Source organism: Phyllostomus discolor, chromosome 5 (assembly GCF_004126475.2).
Source record: "Phyllostomus discolor isolate MPI-MPIP mPhyDis1 chromosome 5, mPhyDis1.pri.v3, whole genome shotgun sequence".
NCBI classification, from domain to species: domain Eukaryota; kingdom Metazoa; phylum Chordata; class Mammalia; order Chiroptera; family Phyllostomidae; genus Phyllostomus; species Phyllostomus discolor.
Window position 1 is genome coordinate 146,688,290 of NC_040907.2, and position 24,509 is coordinate 146,712,798.

General features: G+C 37.7%; 1 protein-coding gene across 4 annotated transcripts in view; it reads right to left on the reverse strand.

The window, feature by feature from the left end:
* Positions 1-24,509, reverse strand: part of IDE (insulin degrading enzyme) — a 92,763-nt gene that overhangs the window by 14,588 nt on the left and 53,666 nt on the right. For 3 of the 4 annotated variants that reach the window (XM_036026997.1, XM_028511470.2, XM_036026998.1), the window contains exons 6-17: positions 21,636-21,748; positions 20,413-20,575; positions 19,384-19,476; positions 18,868-18,959; positions 17,829-17,909; positions 16,199-16,302; positions 11,638-11,740; positions 9,461-9,583; positions 7,586-7,668; positions 4,777-4,921; positions 2,212-2,322; positions 1,978-2,098 (exon numbers count right to left, since the gene is read on the reverse strand). In XM_036026997.1, the coding sequence (XP_035882890.1) occupies positions 1,978-2,098; positions 2,212-2,322; positions 4,777-4,921; positions 7,586-7,668; positions 9,461-9,583; positions 11,638-11,740; positions 16,199-16,302; positions 17,829-17,909; positions 18,868-18,959; positions 19,384-19,476; positions 20,413-20,575; positions 21,636-21,748 (1,332 nt within the window). Of the gene's footprint in view, positions 1-1,977; positions 2,099-2,211; positions 2,323-4,139; positions 4,285-4,776; positions 4,922-7,585; positions 7,669-9,460; positions 9,584-11,637; positions 11,741-16,198; positions 16,303-17,828; positions 17,910-18,867; positions 18,960-19,383; positions 19,477-20,412; positions 20,576-21,635; positions 21,749-24,509 lie in introns of all 4 variants that reach the window. The other variant, XM_028511471.2, reaches the window with a different exon arrangement.

Genomic DNA, 24,509 nt, shown 5'->3' on the forward strand with positions numbered 1-24,509 from the left:
AATTTTAGCAACACTGGTATCTATTGCCTGTATCAATTATTATTATAGAATCCTAATAGTGAGTTTTCTACTACCCACTTTCCTATGTATTAATCCTTCAATAAGGAAGAGTTGCCCCTTCTCTATTAGGATACCATACTAATAATTGCTGCAATGGACACTAAAATAAGTGGCTGAAATTTAAAGAGAGACATGAGAAAGGAATTAACAAGTGCTCACTGTTGTCTAGTATCTTACAGATTTTGCAAACTGTAAAGTGTGTGCTATTTTCCTCATTTGAAAGGTGAGAACTTAAGTTTAGAAAATGTAAATTTCCTGACCAAAATCATCAAGCTAGTACGTTGCAGAGCTGGCATGTGATCCTTGGCCGGCCTGATTCTGAAGTGCACGCTTGTCCTGCTCCACTGCACTGCCTTCGGAGCCCTCTCTGCAGACCTCTGTCACGACACCTGCTCGCTCTGCCTCTACTGCAATGGTCTGTTTGCATTCATTCTTTGCCACTAGATTGGAGCTCCCTGGATCAAAGGAGCCCCATCTAAATGATCTTTTTCTTTTCTTTTTCTTAATTTCAAGTAACTGGAGTCTAGGACCTGGTGCATAACATGCAGTCAATAAATGCTGTCGGACCATAATAAATTCTGAGGTTCTTGCTACCCCAGCACCTGGGTAGCTGACTGGCTTAGAGTCACGAGGGAGCCAGCCTCTCACAATGAGTTGTCTGCAGATTAAGTTACGTGGGCATTACTGAATTACTACATAAATACATATAACAAAACAGAATGACTGTTTATTAGAGCAAAGAATTGCAACTAAGAAATTGTTTTCTCTTTGTAAATTACATTTTAGGAAGGCTTCATATGCCTGAGACACTTTAGAGTTTATTCTGCTTAAAATTCATATAACATCTGACCCAGAAACTAAAAAAGGGGGTTGAGGAATCCAAAAGCTTCTGCTTGTTGATCATGCTGAATACAGGTTCAGTTTCTTGAAAAATGTATTTAAAATCAACTATGCAGTATTTATTTAAAAGTAAAATTTTTACTATTAACTGAATGTGACCCATAACCATTTTGCAAAGAAAGGTGTATTAACTATTAAGGTTAAAAATGTATCTGTTCTAGTTAATTATTTTATAATCCATATACCTTCCCAATGCCTGAGGCAACTAATAAAATAATGATTTTTCAGTACTTTGTGCTCACGGTTTGTCACTGAAGACAACAAAAGTGGAGGGTTACATAATAAGTGTAAGTGAGGACTTAGCATAAAAGAGCATTAAAAATTCAACAGTATTCTTTTTCCTCATTGCTGAGCATGCAGAAAGAAGATTAATTGGTAAAGTAATGCTGGAGAAATGAAAAAGACAAAACAACAAAGGGTGATAGCAGTCTACACTTTTTCCAGTGAAGCAACCCTAAAAGTAATTTCATTCCATTCCATAGGCATTCATTAGACACACACACAGAGGGCATGATATTATACTAGATAGTAAATAAAGACAATAAAAGGAAGGCATAATCACGGCCCTCAAGGATTTTATAACTTTCAAGCAAACCCTATGAAAACTAGATTTAAACTTTTAGGAAAAAGAAAAAGAAGACACTTCAGTCTTTATACAGTTCCTAGTTTTTCCCTGAACTAAACAGAACCAGATGCCTGAGCACTTTCCCTGGGGTGGGACTTTCAAACCTAGCCCCTTTTTCCTTTTCTGAAAACAATATTAGCAAGGTAAGTGCTTTGGTCAAAACATTTAGTCATCTGCAGAAATCCACAAACAGAACTAATTAACTGCTGTTGGTCCAAGTTGAAAACAGCAAATGTGGGTAAACTGCCTGAATACCAAAGGCCACCACTGCTTTTATAAAAAAGTAAGCAATCTGGCTTTAAGAGAACTGTAAGTTATCAGAAAGCATAAACAGTAGATATAAAGATAAAAGAAAAATAAAGTATTAGGCTATCAACAGAAAAGAGACTCACCATCCAGCGCTTCTTTTAACTCGTCTTTAGTCCAGGCCACTTCAGTCATCAGCAAGCGGAGGTAGTACATGGCGTGCTGGTGAGGCTGTTCAGCTCGGAAGTTGTTAAGAGATCGCATATACTAGTGAATGGAGACACAGAGTCATTAATTTTATAAATCCTTTTAAAATCACTTCATATTAACTTATGAACAAAAAAAACAACAAATTACAAAAATAAGTTCAGAAAACTTACTGCCTCTTTGATAATTTCAAATCTTTTTTCATCAATCTCAAAGGTAGCCATTTTCTCAATAATCTTCTTTAGCAAAATTGGCTGCTTGTCATTGTAACCTTTCACCGAGAGCTACAGAAAGAGTTTGGGGTGTTAAAGGTCTAAAAATATCATGAGACACCTTAAGCTTGATTTGTAAACATTCAGAAAATCCCAAAACCAAGTGCTTTAAAATAAAAATGAAACAAGAAATTAAATTAACTTAACTTCTCATGAATATAGTTTAACACTTAGACAACATTAACCATTGGTATTGACTAACACCCAACAGCATAATCTTGCTTTTCCTAAATAAAATCAATAGCAGGAAAACTCACCTGATGCCCAACTGTGGCAGCACACACGTCATCATAATTTAAGTTCTTGTAAAGTCAAGAGCAATTACAGAATGCATTTTAAGTTTAATCTTCAAAAAATATCTAAGGAATGGCTGGCTTAACGTTTTCATAGGTGATAAGAAGGTAAAAATCATAGGGGAGGTGTTATCCTCAAACTATTGGACATGTCCCCAAATTTTTTATATTCAAATATTTTTTAGAACATATTTGGAGAAATCAGGCAGCCCCAATTTTTCATGTTGCATTTGGTCATGTGTGCCCTTCAGTGCTGTCCAGTAAGGGTCTGTGTCCTACTGCTTGCTGCTGGAGGAGTTCTGCTGGTGAGCCGAAAGCTAATGGCAAAACACATGTGTGGTGAGGGTACACTGGATTTTGCCTTAGGAACATTTAATAGTCTCTGAAAATAACATTTTGAAAAGTGGGGGGTTCCCATAACCATATTTACTATTATTCTATTTGCACATGGTGGCACCCACTGCAGCAGAGGATACAATACAGCTAGAATACCTATGGAATAAAAAATGATAGAAAAACCTCAGCAAAAGTGGAGGGCCTCAGTCATGGAAAGCATATCACATACTGTGCAAACTAGACTGACAACTGGCTGAAAGCTCATTTTCTCACAAATAAATTATTTATATAAATGGTGACATGCTTCTAAAACTCAACAGTGAAAAATAAACAATGGATTATTACTTTTCTATTTGGAGTTTATTTGGACTCTGAGCTTCAAATTTCCCTGGATTCTGATAATGGTTAGGTTATATACATTGTTATACATTAAATGAAAACTACCAGAAAATTTACTTGTGTGAAGAAAAAAAAAGTCACTGAAAATAAATAAAATTTAAAATCCCTAAAACCTTTTGCATAAGAATTTATAAAGAGGATTACACGGCACATGCTCTCATTTTAGTTGTTACTAAAACATACAATATATTTTCAAGAAAAGCGAAGAATGTGTGCCATAAAGGGATATTAATTTGGAAACGAGATACAAGTTTGTAAACATCACAAACAGTGTCAAGAGAAAGGACCTAGTTATTTCTTAGAGTATATTTAATAATGCTTATTTTAAAACACACTCAAAAGTAGTTAATGATGCATGCTACAAAAAAATTAAATGAAAATGTCACAAATATCTGAACATAGGAACTTTCTACTACTGTCAATAGACATAAAGAAAGCTTACACGTAAATAAAATTCAAGCACCACAACAGTAACTATGGACATCTTTCTTTTACAGATGTTAATATACTCAAATACATGAAAAGGACAACATGCTCTCAGGATTACTATGTTAGGCATTTCAAGCAGAGGAACATGCATGTAAATGTAGCACACATACATGTTCACAAGATGCACTAAAACTCTACTAAATCATTCATTAGTATTGCTAATACCAGTTTGAGTTCTTCAGTCATTAAAAAGATGCAAGGAAAAAACCATCAATCTTCTTGTGTAAAAATGCAGAAGTTAATAGTTTTCCCAAGCTCAACATAATGCTTAAAACGGTGTGGTGCCTTTTCTTTGGTTTTCATTTTACTTACAAGTATTGCATTCATTCCTGATGCAATGCCATAGCTCAAACCTGAGAGGCGTGCTGCATATGTATACTCTTTTAAATCATCCTTCAATAACCTGATAAACAGGTATGTCATGTTGCAATGGAGAGGATCAGCATAAATGTAGCGACTAACAAAAAGAAAAACAAAAGAAATGCTTTGATACCTCAAGCAGTGGCATGGTAATGAAGAAACATGACCGAAGAGTATGGATATGCAGCCTCATGATCTGAATTGCTAAGGAAATTGTATAGGCCAACCTTATGTTTACAGTGGCAGCAAGATGTCACTCTCTGTTGTCAAAGACCAAGACTTCAGACACAGAATGGGTTAGATCTAAACCTAAATCAGGGTCCAATTTTGTTGAGGAGAAAAATATGATAATTTGATGACAGATGTTTAAAAAAAAAAGAAATCAAGGAAAATTGGCATAATATGAACAGTATACTGCTGAATACTTAAAATAAAAGCTAACTTAAAAATTAAATGATGAGGAAATATGATTAGCCATAAAGATTAAAAAAATAAATAAATTCAACTCATACCCTCAATCAAAAATGCTTCCATCAAATCAATGTAAAAAATGTTGATGAGTGGAAGACTCTAAGACATGGGTACTTACATACATCCCATAGATGGTATTTTGGAGGTCATAGCTCAAGCCTGCTAGCTCTGCTGCATATGCATACTCGTTGAGTGAGTCTTTGAGGAGCTCAAGGTACAAATAGGCCATGTTACAGTGCAAGGGGTCCACATAAGCAAATGGGCTGGAAGAAAATGTTGACAGTAAAATAGCTGATTTATTACTTCCCAATGTGATATGTGGCCTTTCGAGATGGATCAAGAAACTGAACATCAATTCATACAATTTCCTGAAGACACCGTTTGAATTCTTGAGTCTGTCTCTTATGAGGAAAAACAGATACCTAAAAAAGAAGTCTGAAATATGCCATGTGTGCTGGTGGAGGTGAAGAGGAAGAAGGAGCTGCTTATCCCCGAAAAGTTTGAAGGAGTGGAACCAGCCCAAACACATACCTACGTTGAGACTAATAGGAGGAGGTAAGGTTGAAAGATCTGATTCAGCACTGGCACGTCCCCTTTGTCTTTCTAAGCGAGCATACCTTGGTGGACTTGGTGGACCATGACACTGAGAGGTTTGTGTGCTATAGTTACATGAATTTAGAAAAATTGAGACCTGTGAAAATGTTCACTTATCTCGGAGCTTCCCCCAAACCAATAAAGCTAGAACACTGTTGGTAAAATAATTAACAATTTCCACCATGTAACTGCAGCCAGAACTAGAAAATAATATTAAGATAGAAAAATATTTAAGTGAGAAAGAGCAACAACAGAGAACAATTATAGAGCACAAGGGCTAAATAGGACCACAGAGATCACCTCTTTTAAAACTCAATTTCCTAAAATTAAGAAATATAATTTTCCTCATCACCTGGGTTGGTAGCAGCAAAGACTCAAATTTTAGAAAATGATCTATACATCTGACTATATGACACTGCTTACCTTTATGAGAAGTAGGTAAAAGATTCATTCTACAAATATTTATTACAAGCCTAATTAAATACAATGCTAGGCTCTTCTCTAGCTACTGGGAATACAGAAGGGGCAAATCAGATAAAGTCACTGACCAGAGTTTATAATCCAGTTGGAGGACACACATATTAAGTGTAAATACATGCCAGGTGGTGACAGTGCTATAGAAGAAAATTAAACAGGGGGAGGGGCATGGAGTGATGGGTCGTGGTGACGGGACAGAAGATTGCTAAGATGGTTAATAAGGCCCAGACCTGGAGGAAGCAAAGGAGCAAGGCCTAGGGATGTCTGGGTAGGTGGAGAGCTTTCCTGGCTGAGAAAACAGTTAGTACAAAGAGCCTGAGGCAGGTGCTCTCTTGGCTTGTTTGGCAGCAAATTCAAAGTTTCACTCCATAGTATAGTAAATATAACTAATGCACTGAGAGCAAAGCCAACAATTTCATCAAAAAACTGATAATGCAGCAAAAATAGGGATAAAATGCTCAGTCACTTTCAGAATTAAAATCAAAGAAAAAAAACTCCACGGCTATCCAAACGTCCTCCATCTGGAAAATCTAAGTGAATGCCATGTCACTGAATTTTTTAAAGTATTATACATGGCGACAGACATCCCTTTTTAGGCAAACAGCAGCTCAGAAATTTAGGGCACAACTCAGAAAAGCAAACTCATCAAAAGAAAAGAGTCTAGGAAAGGGCTCAGCCCCACAGGCACGGGCTATGCACCTTTCTTAGGTGGAAGGGAAAAGCCAGAACAAGCCAGGCCTGGGAGCTCACAGCCCCATGGCCTGAGCTCCGAATGCAGTTCCAGGAAGCATCCTAAAATGCTGCGCCCACAGTGGCCATGCCGGTGGATTGGAGAGGGCCCTACACCAACTTTTAAAAGAGAACATGATTCAATTGAAATGCTTAAATTCTGATTCATTTCTCAACTTGAAAAACAAGATTTTGTAATCAGATGCTATATATTTAAATATGGATCACAGAGTTTTAGAAACTATAACTAAGAATGCATAATATAATCAAATTTCAATAAAGAATAGAAGGATATATACATACACAAAAAATTTCCACAAGAATCTACAAGAAAGCTAACAGTGTATACACCTCTAGGGAGATCACACCACAGACAGGATTGGTTGGAGGCAGACAGTTTTAATTCTAAGAACTATGCTGGGTGGTTTAGAATATGTAAAAATATCAAATGGTCTCTCAAAAGGTATTCTGAAGCCAAATGGGAAAATACAGGCATAACTTGCTTTATTGTGCTTCACAGATACTGAGTTTTTTTTACAAACTGAAAGCAAGACGCTCCACCAGCAAAAAAATTATGGCTTGTTTTATTACGATACTCGTTTTACTGCGGTGGTCTGGAACCCAACCCGCAATCTCTCTGAGGTATGCTTCTAACCGAGCCAGGAGTAGAGAGAGCAATATCTACGGGCTCCAGAAAAGTAATGGGCTGGAAGAGACTCCACATCATTTAGGAACTACTACCACACTCTTCTGCAGGGCATGTGCCAGGAATACAAAGCCAAAACCACAACAAAAATGCCCAAATTATTTAATCTTTCTTTAATGAAACTTCTGGGTGAGTCCATAGCCTTTCCAGATTCCAAAATCCTAATGATTAGGAAGGTCATTCTCCTAATAACTCACCCAAATCGTTTCAGTTAAAGGGTTTGCTCCTCAGTGGAGAGGGAAGCAAGGACAACCTTGGTTTCTACAATAAGGCTTAAGGGCAGCAGCTTTCTCTTGCCTAGGCTAAATACCTCTAACTCCTTTTGTTTTTAGACATGGGTCCTCAAGGAACCAAAGAAACCCTTTAGAAAGTAATTATTAACTTGTATAAGAAGCTTTGTAGCTTGATTTATCTTACCTACCTGAAAAATTCAAAGTTGAGACAAGCCTTTGGCAAGAAAAACTTGTCATCTTGTTTGAACCAGAGTTTGCTCATAGCTGTATCCTGTGATGGAGAAAAGAACTGGTTATGGAAATATGGGCATCTTCGGCAAAAATGTTCACCACACTTCAAGAGTTCTGGAGAGGCTCTGTCTCCTGGCCTTGAAGCACACTCAGAGGGCCAGCAGGCAGGAAGTGAAAAGAGAGGACTGGCAATTCCAGTAGCAGAGAGAAATCACCGCTTTATCTCCCCTGGATTAATGAGATGGGGACACGGTAGAGGGAGATTCAGACTGGAGAAGCCAGTACCAACTGTCCTGTCCCTGTCTTTCTGGACCCTGGGAGGCAGATGCAGGAGTCCTTAGGTGCAATGTGGTAGCCAGCTTCCAAGGTGGGCCACAAGGATCCCTGCCTACTGGAACCCACACCTTTGTGATGTCCTCTCTCCCACTGAGCCACAGTTGGTCTGGTCTGTCTGACCAACAGAATGTGACAGAAGTGATGGTATGACACCTCTAAAATTACATTATGTAAGACACTGTGGCTTACGTGCTAATCACTTACTTTCCCTCTTGGCTTCCTCACTTTGGGGGAAGCCAGATGCCATGTCAAGTGACTTTATGTAGACACCCAAGTGGGGAAGAAGTGAGATCTGCCAGAAACCGTGGAACTGCAGCTCAGGTTGAACCCTCCGGCTCTACTCGAACCTTCAGATGGCTGAAGCTGCAGCCAACAGCTTGACTATAACCTCATGAGAGACCCTTAGCCAGAACTACCCAACAATTTCATCCCAACTGCATAAAATAAAATAAGTATTTGTGATTTTGAGCTGCTAAATTTTGGAGTCATGTGTTACCCAGCAGAGTAACACAGCTGGGGGTGAACGAATGAGCTACCACCTTGACTCTCTGCTTCTCTTGCCCTGTATCAAAATTAGCCTTAGGTGTTCACTTGAAACTCTGACCAGATATAAATGGCTTAATGTTCTCATTAGTTTACTCTGAAAAGGCCTATTTAAATAAACAACAATTAAAACTTGAGAGAGAAACAAGTTTTGTCTTTTAGTAGCCTAACCTATAACTTATTAAAATGTCATTTCTAAAGAAAAATGGTTGTCTTAATAATAATAATGTAATTGCTTCACATAAATTAAACTTCATACTCCTAAATACTAGTTCTTATCTCACTGAGTGAACTGAATGCTGGTCATTTCAAGAAAATGAAAATCAAGAAAAATGAGTGTCGATGGTGGTGAATTTAGAAAAAGTTAGTTTCAAAAAGAATGTGCTGGAATAATTTGATCCTTTTTCTATACAATTTTTACTCAAGGTATGAATTAACAACATGACAATAACATTCTGAAAATGAAAAAGAAAACCCACAGCCCAGACGACCTTCCTATCTGGGTCCACACCGCGCTGTCAAAGAGAGTTGTTTTCAAAGGCAGGGAAATACCACAGCCCCGCTGCTCGGGTGTGGACGGTCCCTTCCAGGCTTTAGATTCTTATCTCTGATTTTCATGCTGCAGCACGAATCTACTTCTTTATTGGGTCTTCGGTGAAGATGAAAAAGAAGACACTATCTTTCAATAGACTTGTTGTTACAGTCTAGACTTACCCCTTTTTTCCCTGCAGAGAAAACAATTCCCTAGATTCTGTTTAGTAGTTTTGTTTGCTTTAACATTTGGAGTCTTTTAATGCTTCTTATAGTGTTCTTTCTGCAATTTTTCTGTCGTCTCTTTGGATGTGAGCCCCCCAAATCAACAAAGTACCAAATGCAAGAAATCATCTCTCTAAGTCCCTTCCATGTAATAGGTCTGTCCCTTGAATTTAGAATCACTGTATCTAACATGTTACCTTAATAAGAGAAGGACATGGTGTTGCTTCTTTTTCTAATGGTAAAATCTCAAAATTCGTAGGAATAAACTCATTCTTCATTGGAAGTTTAAATTTCCCATTCAGTTCAGCATTTTGCCATTTCTGGATAGATGATGAAAAACAGAGTTTAAAAACAGTCACTTCACTTAATATCCAGGCAAATATTAAGGGGATAAATGTCACATAGCATTCTTTTCCATCAAAAACAAAGAGGCTACTCCTCAGATCTACTGATGACTTTTTATAAAACTTGAGTTGGCGTCTCAAGTACTAATCAAGGTTTTATACTTACCTTGCTTTCCTCCTTCCATATCTCCAAAATGACCCAATAGGGTTAAGAAATAATCTGAGATTGTGGAACACTGAGAGGCTAATTGGTCCATATGAAGATCATGTTTGCCTCCTAAAGAATAAGGAATAATCTGTACAGGAATATTTCCTGCAATGGCTAGGGAATAGGTCGTTTATTTTTTATTCTTACCCGAGGACATACTTATAGATTTTAGAGAGGGGAAGGGAGGGAGAAAGAAAGGGAAATGTGGATGCGAGAGATAAAACATTGATCAGTTGCCTCTCGGAGGCATCCTAACCAAGGATCAAACCCACAACCTAGGCATGTACCCTGACTGGAAATCAAAACCACGGCCTTTTTGGTTTATGGGATAACGCTCCAACCAACTGAGCCATACTGGCTGGGGTGGTAATAGGTCTTTTATATAAGAGTTAAAATTTCAGCTACACTAAGTTACTTACACGTGTGATCTGAAAACAAGGCTAAATGGGGCTTCTTTCACTTCAGTACTTCTTAATACCAGGCTCACACCTCTCACAAATGACATGTGAACTTTCAAGTGAAGCAGTAATTCAAGCACAAGGTTAAGGACAAACTTAAGGCTTAAGTCTGGATCACGGGACAGGGCTAACACTACCTGCAAGTTAGATCTGTTCCAGAGGCTAGTGCCAAAAGCTAAGTGGGACAGATCTCAGGCCATCGATTGCTGAACTCTAATTTATAAGGCTTTTCATTGTTCAAAAAAGAAATAAAAAGCAAGTGACTTCCAATAATTCTGGGTTTGATAATTTGGTCTCCAGATGATGTGGCAGGACCTGGCAGCTTCTGCAATTCTATTCTGGCCCCTGCATTTGTGACTTTTGGCACTGGGGTCGTGGGGGTGTTGGCCATACTATTTGTAAGTGGCAACTTAAGTCTCTAGGAATGGCCGAACAGTGGAAACAAGTAAGCACTTAGTAATTTTACTGCTGAGCTCCCAGATAAATTTGTTTTTTAAAAAATTCCCATGTGGGGCAGAGCTATGCTGGTCAGAATTTGGGGAATAGGGGTTCTCTCTTGTTTTAGGATTAGTTCAGACCCAGCACTAACTCATGGAAGATCAGCTTCCTCACAGTTTAACAAGGAAGGGCCCGCAGCTCCTTCTATGCTGCGAATATGTCAGAAGTACCAGTAATGATTTTCTTTCTTAAACTGTTTCTTCTGTTTTCTGTATCGCCATTACCCAGGTACATTTAAGAAATGTCCCATGAATAAAGGACACAATCTCAAAGCTACACAATGAGAACTGTAAAGGGAAATGTACTAGACAAGTAGATAGGGCTCACAAACAGAATCTTGCCTACTGACGAAAGGGACAACACACTACCTAAATATCCCTGTTTGGAAAAGCCAATCCTCCTCCCTATGTTGACAAAAAGAGCAGTGATGCAGCATGAGGCACAAAATACAGCACCTCCTCAAGGGCAGACTGTTCCCTGCCTGTATTCCCAGCAAGATCATGAGCTCTCTGAGGCCCTTGCATCTGTTTTTCATGCTTCCGACTCCCGTCTCTTCCTGCCGTCTCTCTTGGTATCTTTGCTTCTCTGTGTGCTTTGGACTTCAGTGATCTCTGACTGCATGAAGCTAGAAGTCTGCCTGACAGCCCTGCTGGTCTGACAGACACAGAAGAAGGAGGCCATAGTGCCATTTCTTCAGGCCAAACCTAAGGTCCAGCTCTCCAGCTCCCTCTTAATTCCTCTCAGGATGGTACAGACAGCACTTGGCCGCCACTGGCCGCACCCTGGGCTGTGAGCTGGTTGACCTCGGGAGCTCATGTTGGTGTGCCCTTCTCACAAAGACTTCTTCGCAGTTGGGTTAACCATACCTTAATGACTTCATCTGGTATAGCTTCTTGTTTGTAGTGGGTTCCATACCATTCTTCTGTACGATCAGTTTGTCCTTCAAAAGATTTGGAAACTATTGCAACCCTAGAGATAGAGGGGGAAAAAACAAAGAAAAAAACCTTTACGCTGTGACTGGGTAGCTCACTTGGTTAGAGCATCATCCCAATACACCAAGGTCAGGGCACATGCAAGAAGCAGCCAATGGGCCTGGCTGGTGTGGCTCAGTGGACTGAGGACCAGCCTGGGAACCAAAAGGTTGCTGGTTTGATTCCCAGTCAGGGCACATGCCTGGGTTGCAGGCCAGGTCCCCAGTATGGGGTGTGCAAGAGGCAACCATACAATGATGTCTCTCTCCCTCTCTTTCTCCTTCCCTTCCTCTCTCTCTAAAAATAAATAAATAAAATCTTTTAAGAAAAGCAGCCAATGAATGCATAAAGAAGTGTAACAATAAAATCAATATTTCTGTTTCTCTAAAATCAATAATTTTTAAAAAAATTAAAAAAGAAAAAATCTACAAATTCATGTTGTATATATAAAGTTATAGAACCTCACTCATGAAAATGTAAATAATATCCAAGAATGTATTGGGCCTTTAAGACCCAGAACATCCAATAAGGCTTAGCTGAAATAGGCAATGTGTGTAACAGAGGTCTCCGATCAAAGTCTCTGTATCCTTCGGTTATAGCCCAGCATTTTTAGTGGGAAAAAGTACTTCCAGGAAAGGTTCTTGTGGGTATGCTATTGACTAAAAGAGTAGTAGTTGGGGGGGTGGACAAAACAAGGTCAGTTGAAAAGTAGTCCTTAAAAATTAAACTTCCTAGGAACAGCTCAGGCCTGGAGTTAACAAAAATGTAAACCCTTTGGCTCATGCACAGATACAAAAAGCCGAAAACACACCTTTATTATTACTTGCTAAATCTGTGCTTTATGTTTGTTTTTTTTTCTGCAGAGACTACTATCTACTATGTCTACTACACGTACCCTAGCCCTCCTGCTGCTCGGGGAGAGGGGGGCAAGACCGAGAAGCACCTCTCTATCTTCTTGTTTATTGAAAGCTTTCTTGATGGGAAAGTAGAAACAGCTCAGAAGTCAGAAGGAAGAAGGAAGTTCAGGGAGGGAAGTCAGAGGCGGCATGATGCCAAGAGGTGAGGGAACAAAAGATTACAAGCAGAGGAGCCAAAGCAGCTCTGTCCCGGTGGCACGCCGGCCCCTGTGGAGGATTATCAGGAACACTTCTTGCCCCCGTACCTTTTAATTATCAAAGTTGGAATCACTATGCTCCCGTCAGCAGACTCAGCCCCATAAAGAAAGAAATCTTACCCTGGAGCAACCCCAGCCGGGCCTGGCAGCTGGCACTGTTATCCAGGCTGTCATGCCCTCTATCACTGACCTGCTGCAGTTACCACTGGCAGAACCGCCGAGATCAACCCTATGTAGAAGGAACATTTTTTCCCCCAAAGGTGAGTGTACAGAGGAAGAAAGGTTCTCAATTCTAATTGTATATGATACCAAATTTAGAAACAGGCAATTTAAACAAAAGTAAAATGTATGCTCTTGCAAATTTCACTCCTACAAAGTGTTACTGGGTCAAATTATTGGCTGTAGGGCAGCAAGAATTGTGGGACCATAATTAAAAAAAAAACTAGATATATTGATTGGTTTTAGAGAGAGAGAAACATTGACTGGTTACCTCTTACACACACCCCAAACAGGGACCGAACACCCCACAGGGAATGAACCCCCCACCTTCGGTGTATGGGATGACTCTCCACCTGAGCCACACCAACCAGGGCCTATATGAACACAATTTAAGTAATCTTTCTTGCCAAAATCACAGCCTTATCATATAATCTTGACAGCACTACCTTGTATTTGTGTAACATTTTTCAATTTTGCTAAATTATTTTGCATCAGATAGAAAGATAAAATACTATTGTTATTTTGCAGATGGGCAGGTTTCAAGGAAATTAAATGGGAGCCAGTGTTCGTGACATTATATAAAGTTAACTTTTCATGTGTCCCCTTTGCAGGGTGATGAACTCTGAGGTTTCACATTAATTACTCAATAAACGCTGGTTGATGAGAAAAGTGATCTATCCAAGATCTCATGGCTAGTAGGTGACAAAACCACACATAAATGGTCACTAAAAGGAACCTTTACAATTGTCTTGTAAGTTCTATTATTAAGTTTGAAGCTCTTTCTCCTTGTGCTGATAATAGGAGGTTTTGTTTTTAAAAGGTCTGTAATAAAATTCAGGAGGACTTAGTTTGATTTTTTAAAAGAATGTATAGTTACACTGTTTTACCTGACTAAAATGATTTAGTATGTGTTCTAAGTATTTTTCTTCAATATATTTTAATCATGTAAGCAAATGCATAAATCACCCTATGAGCAGAAGTTTTTATCTCGATGAAGTCTAGTTTATCAATGTTTTTTATTTAATGGTTACTGTTTTTATGTTCTAAAAAATCTTTGCCTATCTCAAGGTTTTAAAGGTATTTTCCTGTGTTTTCTTCTAGAAGTTTGGAGTTTTAGCATTTATACTAAGGTCTATAATCTATTTCAAATTAATTTTTGTGAATGGTATAAGGAAAAGGTCAAGTTTCATTTTTTCCATATGGATGATGGATCATGGAAGAGTACCATTTGTTGAAAACACTTTCCTTTCCCAATTTAATTATGTTGGTGCCTTTGCCAAAAAATAAATTAACTAGTAATGAATGGTTAAATAAAATGTGATATATACATACAATGGAATATTATGCAGCATTAAAAAGGAAGGAAATCTTAATATTATGTTAAGTGAAATTAAAACATGTTGTATTATTCTACTTATAATAGGTATTTAACAAAATATAAACAAAGTAGAATGGTGATAACCAGGGATAGTAGGAGGGAAAAAAGAGGTTGTTTAATGGGTATATTTTTAGTTTTACAAGATGAAAAAGTTCTGGAGACCTGTTTCATAACAATACAAATGTACTTCTCATACTGAATCATACACTTAAAAATGGTTAAGGTGATAAATTTTGTGTTGTATGATTTTTACCACAATAAAAAAAGAAATCAATTGACCATATATGTGTGGGCCTACTTCTGGACTTTCTGTTCTATTATAATGATTTCTTTGTCTATCTTTATGCCAATACTACAATGTCTTAATTACTGTAGCTTTATAAATAGTAAGTTTTCAAATCTAAGTCCTCCAATTTTGGGGGGGAAGGGGCAGTGCAAGAGTGCTCTGGCTAATCTAGGCCCTTTGTATATCCATATGAATTCTGAAACCGCCCTACCAACTTCTGCAAGAAAAAAAAAGCCTACCACGATTCTGATTGTGATTGCACTGAGTCTGTGAATCAGATTAGAGAGAAGTGACATTTTAACATTATCAAGCCTCCTAATCTCTGTATAAGATCTTTAGTTTCTCTTGGCTCTGTTTTGTATATTTTTTGTGTAGAGGTTTTGCTTAATTGGTGAAAGTCATTCCTAAGTATTTTATGATTTTGTTGCTAAATGTAAATAATTGTTTTAACTTTAAAAATATTTCTATTTTGAAATAATTGTAAATTTGTAGGATGTTACAAAAATAGTACAAAGAGTCCTATGTACTCTTTATCTGGTTTCCCTCAATGGTCACATCTTCTTAATCGTGGTACAATATCAAAGAGCGGAAACCGGTATTGGTACAATGTGTGTATATATTATAGTTCTATGTCATTTTTTAAAATTTAATTTTCCCTTTGTTTGTTGCTAGCATATGCCTGGAAAAGTTCAAACAAGGGTAACTAGGAAAAAAGACTTTGACAGAATAGTTCTGTTAGAAGGATTTTTTTCCTTCCAAAAGTTCTACCAGATGGTTGATTTTATTCATAAAATGATTGTGTCAAAAGCAAATTCTACTCAATTGTTATTTTCTCAGGAGAATTTTGGAAATATGCCCTTGATAAAGGAGTAAAATTAAAAATGCAAAATGTGGAAAAATATATTCCTTCTATTATTTGACTTCAGAAAAATACAGAGGAGATTCCATTTTAAGGGAGAAACATCATGTGGTAGCTCATACTCCTCCTGTAACAGTCACATCTCTGTTACTGTGAGAGCCTCTCCAACTTTGGATCTCCTGGTTGGTCAGAAGAATTCTGACCTGTAATCCTTACTTCTACTTGAAAAAATACAGTGTCCTCACTTGCTTATAAAACCGGTAGGTGAGATGACACCTTGGGCATTTGAATTAGGGTAAAGCCAGATTAAGACGATCTATTATTATATTTTATTCATGATAGAATCTTCATGTTTTAGAGATACTACTTCAAAATCCTCCCCCTGGAGGGAGGATAAGTGCAGAGGGGTAAGTAAGAATAACAAAGACTGGCCATGTACTGACTGTTGAGGTTTGGTAATGGTACATCACACTATTCCCTCTACTTTGTAATCATGCTTGATAAACATTTTTAAAGCATTTTATTCACAGCTTCAAGTTTTCCAATTTGAACATTATTGAAAAATTAGTATGTAACTGTAAAATCTGCTGAGTAACTCACCGGACATTTTCTGGTCTGAGTTTATCAAGAACCATCTCTATTAAATCAGGTCTAAATTCTTCCAGTAAATATTCAGCTGTGAGCACTTCTTCTAGGGGATAATACTGTAAATAAATAAATAAGTAAATAAATGTATCAGGCTAACTTATTAAAAAGCAATCAAATCTCTAATACATGAAATCTATTATTTTATACCCCCCCTTTCCTTCAATTCAATTTTAATACACTAGAAAAATTTCTCAATTTTTTCCTCTTTCCTACCACACTTTTAAGCAGTTTTATATTATGGCATGACTTTATACTTAATTTCCCAATATACTTACATTATAGAAAACAAAATTGAAAAATGTGAGTAATATTTCTGCCTAAAAACTGAGTAATTGTTAATGAAGAAAATTTGATGGTTAAATGCTGACATCCATAGTATTCTTACTATAAAGTAAATACATTTTTATGAACCAAACTTCTCAAATTTCTATGAACGTAATCAAACAAACATTTATAAGGTTGTTGTGGGGAAAAATGGCTTATATTTTTTGCTAATGGGAAAAAATAAGGTAAAAGATGTTTTTTAGTAAGAACAACTTCCAATATTCTGAGACAGACTGATTGATCCATTCATTCAACAAAACACCTACTCTGTACCAGACAGTGTTCTAAGGGCTACTGTGGATACAGCAGCAGCAATAGATGAGACAGATGATGTCCCTGTTCTCAAATGAGCTATACTATAATTGGGAAGGAGGGAGACAATAAATAAATACTGTCATTGTATGTACAGGTGCTGTGAAGAAAATTAAAAAGGGGCAGAGGCATGATGGGGAGGTCAGAGAAGGTCTCTCTGAGGAGGAGACACATGAGCAAGGACCCAAAGGATAAGGGTCTTCCCCCACATAGCCATGCAAAGGTTAGAGAGTGTACCAGGAAAAAGTCAAATATAAGGGCCCTGAGTGGAGGAATGAACTTAATGCTTGAAGATAAGGCAAACAGTATTATTGGAGTGAAATGGGAATGGGAGGAGTAGGTTGGGGGGATATGCAATATGGTCAGAGAGACAGGCTGGGGCCAGATCACCTTGAAGGCCAAGGTAAAATTGTGGATTTTATTCCAACTTTGATGGGAAACTACTGAAGAACTTGACACAGAGGAGTAAAACAATCTAACTCCGGTTTTCAAAAGATCACTAAGGCTGGAAAAATAAACTAAGTGGGGACAAGGAAGAACCTAGGGAACCCAGGTAAGAGATTGTGATGGTAGTCCAGGCAAGAAACGATGGTAGTTCAGACTGGAGTGGTAGGAATGGAAGTGAAGAAAAGAAAAGTGAATACATGATCTATAGCTTTCCCATAATTATCTATTAACACATTATAGAATTGAAAAATATTTAAAGTCAATAAGTAAAATACCTATGTAATAAAAATATTACAGATGATAATTTTTAGGATCATAAAAATTAAGATTAAGCATGTCTTGATATCAAAGTTTGCCAGCTTGCTACAATGTCTATCTAAAAATTTATACTGCAGCTAGCTTCAATTTCTATCATTTCTGCAGTATGGAGAGTAATACATGCAGGATCACTGAAATACTCAATACACCAATACATACAATAAAATAACAGCACACTTACATGCAATATCCCCGCGATCTTAGAGGTGTAGCCCCGTGGCCTCTCTTTATCTTTAAACCTAAAAGCAACAGCATTCAAGTCCTAAAATGGAAAGTTAATCCAATTAGACCCAAGTCAACTATTATTTACAAATACCTTTTGTGTGTGTGTTTGGTTTGCACTATAGATTTTCTACTCCATACTTAACTTCATTATACTTTCAGAAAAAATGACTATGCTTGATTTAAAAATGTATAGAGCATGAATAAAAATAACAAGTGATTAGGAAAACTGTGTGGAAGAACCTTGTGAGATCCAACAGTTAGTTGCATAGGTGGTAATTTTGCTGACCCATTCAGAGAATTGCACCCAGATTAGCACTACAGTCATAAACTTCACAGAGACTAGACCGCAAAACTTTTCCCCAGGTAAAAAAGATGTCTCTGTTCCTCAAATACATTTCAGAATATTGATAGGCCTTAAATATAAAATACATGTCTTTTAAAGCCCTTTAAAAACAAGCCTGTAAAAATTTAGAAGACAAATAATGTTTTTTTCTTATGAAGGAAGGAAGGGATGAAGGGAGGAAGGAAGGAGATAGCTAGACTTTCCCATCCATATATACAATAAAATCACTCTTAAGACCACAATCATACATGAGACAATTCACTATTTATTTGAAGTTTGCTGCAGATTTTCATGATCAGATCTGAAAATGAAAGAGCTCATATAGCTTCAGACAGAGTAAAGTAAACCCAGATACAAGCTCAAGAAACTGCTGGCATTCTTCTGAGGGACAGAAAAGCAATCCAATTCCTTCCCTTTTCCCTCCTGACAAAGGTTATATGATGACTTCACCCTTAGTTGTGCCCCACGCAGCCAATCAGACTAGTCCAACTCAGCCTCAACTAAAGCTACTATACATTATAAAGTTTTACTTAGATTAGGGAAAAAATACTTTAAAAGTTCCACAGAGCCCTAAATTTAAATTAATTCACATATTCATATATATGTTTTCTGAAATTTTTCCTTAAGAAGAATTTTGGTGAAACGAAAGTACCTTGCACTCTTGGAAAACCCATTCTTGAGGTCCTTCTGCACGTAACTTCTGAATGTATTCAAACATGTGCAAAATTATATCTTCAACATGTACTGGAAAAAAGGGGCACACTTAAAAACCATTCAGCCCTCAAATTCTTTAAAGCAGTGAACTCACTCCTAAGGTAAAGTCAGGTAAGTGGAAGAGGGTCCCTCTACGAATTGAGTTCTCCCCTCCCTGAGACTGGTTTCAGGGTCCCGCACGCAAGGCCCTCCAGGTTCCAGGATGACAGAACGGGCTCTGGAGCAGTAAGTGAGCCAAGTACGTATTTACGGGTGCAACACAACGCTCAGATGTTAAGGTGGGAAAATCACCCATGAAACAAAGGGCACATTACAAATGAAAAATACAGTGGAGAAAGTGCACAAATGTTATAGCTTTACAACATAAAACAGATCCACAGCATGAAGGACTTAAAAAATGTAACTCATACTAAGTCAGTTTTCATTCAAAAACAAAAAAACCCTCAATACTTACATAATCCTTCCTCGGTCAAGTCCACGTTAATGATAAAAAACATAAAACCTCGGGCTCCTTCCTTCTGCCCGCCAACAAGAGTATTTACCCAGCCTGTAACATTCAACAGAAATAACATGATTGCATGTACGGCCTCTTTCAGTACAGGGAATTTAAAAAAGAAAATTCATATTGTATGTTCCCAAAAGATTAGAATGGGCCTCTTGTAGAAAAGACTGGGGAAAAAAACACAGAAAAAGTTCATTAAAGCAATTTCAGATACTGTGGAAGACTCAAGGAATTTTTGTGGGGTTGGAAGCTTTCTTTAGGACCCCTCAAGTCAGTTCAAGTCAAGGGTAGAATACTGTGTGTGAGTGTTATGTAAAGCAAAGCCTGAACTGAGAGGGGCCTTGGAAATCATTAACTGACTAGATCCTACTACATCCTCTGGTTTGAAGGTTATGAGCAGGCTAATAAATAATGGGTACTGACATTTCACAGAGATGGGAAAAATATCCAATGTGAGTTTATACTTTTTAACCTCTTTATAAATTTTTTAAAAGTACCAAAATATCTTATGAAATGCCTAACCTTTACTGCTCAATGCTGAAGGGTAAAATAAATTATGAAAATTTTTTCAAAATCCAAAGCAAAGCCCTGGCTGGCATCACTCAGTGGATTAAGTGCCGGACTGTGAACCAAAGGGTTGCAGGTTCAATTCCCAGTCAGGGCACATGCCTAGATTGCTGGCCAGGTCCCCAGTAGGGGGAATGTGAGAGGCAACCACACATTGCTGTTTCTCTCCCTCTCTTTCTCCCTCCCTTTCCCTTTCTCTTAAAAAAAAAAAAAAAAAAGAAGAAGAAAAAAACCCAAAGCAAAAAACTAAGCACACTTAACAACCACCACCTCTCTCTCTCTCTCCCATAAGCCCCAAACAGCCTCTAATCCAAAAATGTTCTTTCACAGGAAAATATTTAAGAGAAAACGAGAGCCAGAGTAAAAAGATATGGTGTGGTACTATACTCAGAAGCCGGCACCCTAGTGACTTACCCTTTGACTTAAGTTCTGATAACAGACTTCCAGGCCCTTCATGTCCAATGAGATGACCAAGATAATGACCAGGGTTTGATTTGTAGTATTTCTGAAGGTCAGGTATGGGAAATGTCACATAAAGATTCCTAATATCTTTAATAGGTACTATTTTATAAATTTTCTGGAGGGGGAAAAAACAAACAAATCACAAAAGATTAGCTGTATACAATTCCCACTGAATAAAATATTTATAAACTACGAATACTTATTTTCATGGAAGAATTCCAAATTCAAGAGAGATTCTATTGCCGAAGAAAATCACACTGACTGTAAAGAAATAGTCACCTGGCCTCTTTTTTGGTGAGATGTCATTAGAGTTGGTATAAAGCTCATGTTTTGTCCCCCAGACATGTAGCTAAATCCTTCCAGATGCTTCCTTCTGGTACTGGATTCTAGCTTTTATAGTCCACCAAGGTTATAGCTATCAAAACTACCTTTAGCATGCAAAGATCAGATTATACTGATATCTTTTTGGTGATATATGTCCCTAATAATATGAAATTGATTTGATTTTCCAGCTAAATATTAAAAACTATATAAATAATAAAACCTCCAAAAATTTCCATGTACTTTTTGGTAAACTAGGTATACAGGAGAGGGACCCAAAAAAACTCAGAGTTATCTTCTGCAGGGGGGCCCCTTGTGGCACAGGCTTCCCCTGCTAGGAGACTGTTTTAGGAACCCATCTGTATCAGTGTATCAGTGGTGGTGTTGTGAGAGGTTACGTTCAGCTTCAGTGAATTTTTTGCCCATTTCAGAGTGTTTGCCCATTTCATGATGGGTGACTTACAAGTGCACCTGCCCACATCGTGCTGTATGTTCAGCCATTTTTGACCAAAAACAGCAAGACCCCTGAGCCCCACCACCCCTATTCACCCAATCTCACCCTGAGAGACTTACTTTTTGTTTCCCTGGATGAAAAGTCCTCAAAGGGAAACAAATAATGGCACAAGCAACTAAAAGGCATCTAAATTAAGGAGTTCAAAAATCATTTTCAGCAGTGGGAAAAAATGTCTCGACAGATATACTGCATCATCAAATGGAGAGTACTTTGAAGGTAACTGAAGTTTATACATGTAAAATAAATACACGAGTTTTTATCCATTCAATTTTTGGGCGTCCCCACTCATATAAGTCCATAAATTTAAAAACCACAACAAAACCAGAACACATGCACTTACTTTAAGATGTTCTTCTTGGAAAGGGTGTTCGGGGAATTCTGGCAGTGGGACATTTTTGTTCTCTACTTCAGAAAACAACTTGACCACCAGATCGGTCAACTCATCTAAAGATTCTACAAGAAGAGAGATAAGGAAAACAATTTAATCTAATCATAACATATGACAAATAGTGTTTAAAACCTTATGATCATATATACATATATAAAATCATATCATACACCTTAAACTTACACATGTTGTATGTCAGTTACATCTTGATAAAGCTGGGGTGGGGGTGAGGAAACTTAGGATCTCCTAAAAATCCTCAGGACTATTAAAGTAAAAATGTAGAATTAAAAAAAAACAAAACTCTGCTTCAGATAAAATTGAAGCACTCAGTTAAGTCCTACCAGTGCCTATATAACTTCTAAAGCTGTTAAATAATATTAATAATGATTATACTTCACATGTCTGGAAACTGACTATTTTATCTATGATTCCTATACTTAAACTGTCAGCTGACAGATGGGATATTCACTTTATAAACTGACACAGTCTACAGCCATTGTTAAAAGTCAGATGTTAAGAGTTTGCAAGTGATTGATTTTATGGGGAAATAGTACAAAATGTGAAAAGGATGCTGGGTGGCTGGGGATCAGGGTACCTGGATTCTAACCCCAGCTTTACCAAGCAACTATGTCAACTGACTGCTTGGACAACTGGTTAACCACTCCTGGTTCTGTAGAAAAAGAAAGTTGAGTGGGATGATCACAAGTCTCGCCCAAGTTCTAACATTAAATTACTCTTTACTGTAATAGGCCAAACTCACTCAAAGACTTTTAATCATTGATAAAACTATGTGGCCACTTAAATCAAGTCTTCCTATGCTACTATTTACCTGGCCTTTTATTTCTTTATAGAGTTGTACTTGCAAAAGTTTATAAAGTTATAACATGTTCAATGTTCACTGCAGCACTGTTTATGACAACAAAAACAGGAACTGACCTAAACCTCTACCAATGTGTGGATATTATGAAACATCTGTACATTAGAATTTTATGCAGCCATTAATGAGGAAGAGATCTGCATATGCTAATATAAAAATATCTCAAAGATCTATTAAGCGAAAACTTCAGGCTATAAAACAATGCCATGTGATATAATCTCGTTTAATTTTTTTAATCCTCACCCAAGGACATTTTTTCATTGCTTTTAGAGAAAGGAAGGGAGAGAAACATTAATGCCGGAGAGAAGTATCGACTTGTTGCCTCCTGTGCACCTGGACGAGGGATCAAACCTGTAAACTAGGCATGTGCCCTGACCAGCGGCCAAATATGCAACCTTCTGGTTATGGGACAATGCTCCAACCAACTGAGCCACACTGGCCAGGGTTCATTTAATTTTTTAACAAACATACATATATGTAAGTATATTAACAAAATTCTACTTTGGAAGTATAAGAAATGCTGTAAGTGACTGTCTTTTTTCTTTCTTTATTTTTTTAATGAAGGTGACTAACTATCTTTGAGGGGAGGGTATAGAGGTCATAAGAGGGGATGAGGAAGAACAACTTGATTTCCATCTTAAATCTTTCAGTGTCAGATGAAAATGTTTCCATGTATAGACATTACTATTATTCTAAAAAGGAAAAATGAAAAAAGGTTATCTTTTTCTAAACAAGATAACCATTCACCTTGATTCTGTCTCCTTAAAAATAGGTTACTTATAAATGGTATAAACATTCATCACTTGTTACTGTCAAGAAGCATTTGGATCAAATAAGAAATTTCCCTTGATAATCTATGACCCATTTTGAACTTTTCCATGAACTTTTTAGAGAGCACTTAATCACTAGTTGAGAACTGCCTTTATATCTATGAAATTCTCTTCTAGCCTACAAACTGAGTATTTGAACTTTATTTACAAAACATATGTTATTTTTACATTGATTTTTTGACATGTATGAAGGACCCCAAAATGCTCAGAACCAAATGGCAGACCATGCTGCATGTTACATGACACGTGAATTTGGGGATTGGCCAGCTACATTTGGAGTGAGCAATGTTGGTGACATCTATGACATAAAGAGATGCAAATGGGTCATGTGACATGAAACAAGGTGTGCAGCCAACAAAGGTTTGGGACCCTAAGTCCTGATGACAGCAAAGTCTTTTACAGCAAGGTTCTACCAGGTGTGCCTTTTGAGTATTTCTAGCCTAAAAGCATAAATTCACAATACAGTTTTTTAAAGGCAAAGCAGCTGTACAGTGCTGTATAGTCTGTCTTTACCACTAAGCTGTGGGCTGTCAGCGATCAGAGAACTGGGTCTCATCCACTTTTACATCATCAGGACTTGGCATCCCAGTGTCTGTACTTGAAAGGTACCTAATGCCAAGTGTCCATGTAATTACTGTGGACACAACTAGATGGATGGCCCCTGAGGAGAACAAAGAACCTTCCACATGGAAACTCTTCCCTTTCCCTCCTCCTGGAAGGAGGAACGGATTATCTATTAATCCTCCTAGAGATCCTGCTTCCTCTTAACATCTCTGTACTGTAAGCACACCAACTCCCAGGCCCCTGAGCACGGAGGTCAGCCACACTGGGAGAGCAATGTGTATACGATGAGGGACCAATGAGGGACCAGAAACATTTCATTTCTTTTAGACACTACTCCGTCACTGCCACTAAAACGAGAACACTGAGGGCAGTGCTCATGTCTGATTCATCTGCTGTCATTAACCTGTCCAATAAGTGCTCACTGAAATCACATTTTTTTCTCAATATGACATAGACAAAACCGCAGCTTAAGCATCTATCCCCAGGACTAGGCTCTAAATTCCAATAATATTTAACACTCTAGAGCTACTTCCATTTAGAAAACACATAGGATTA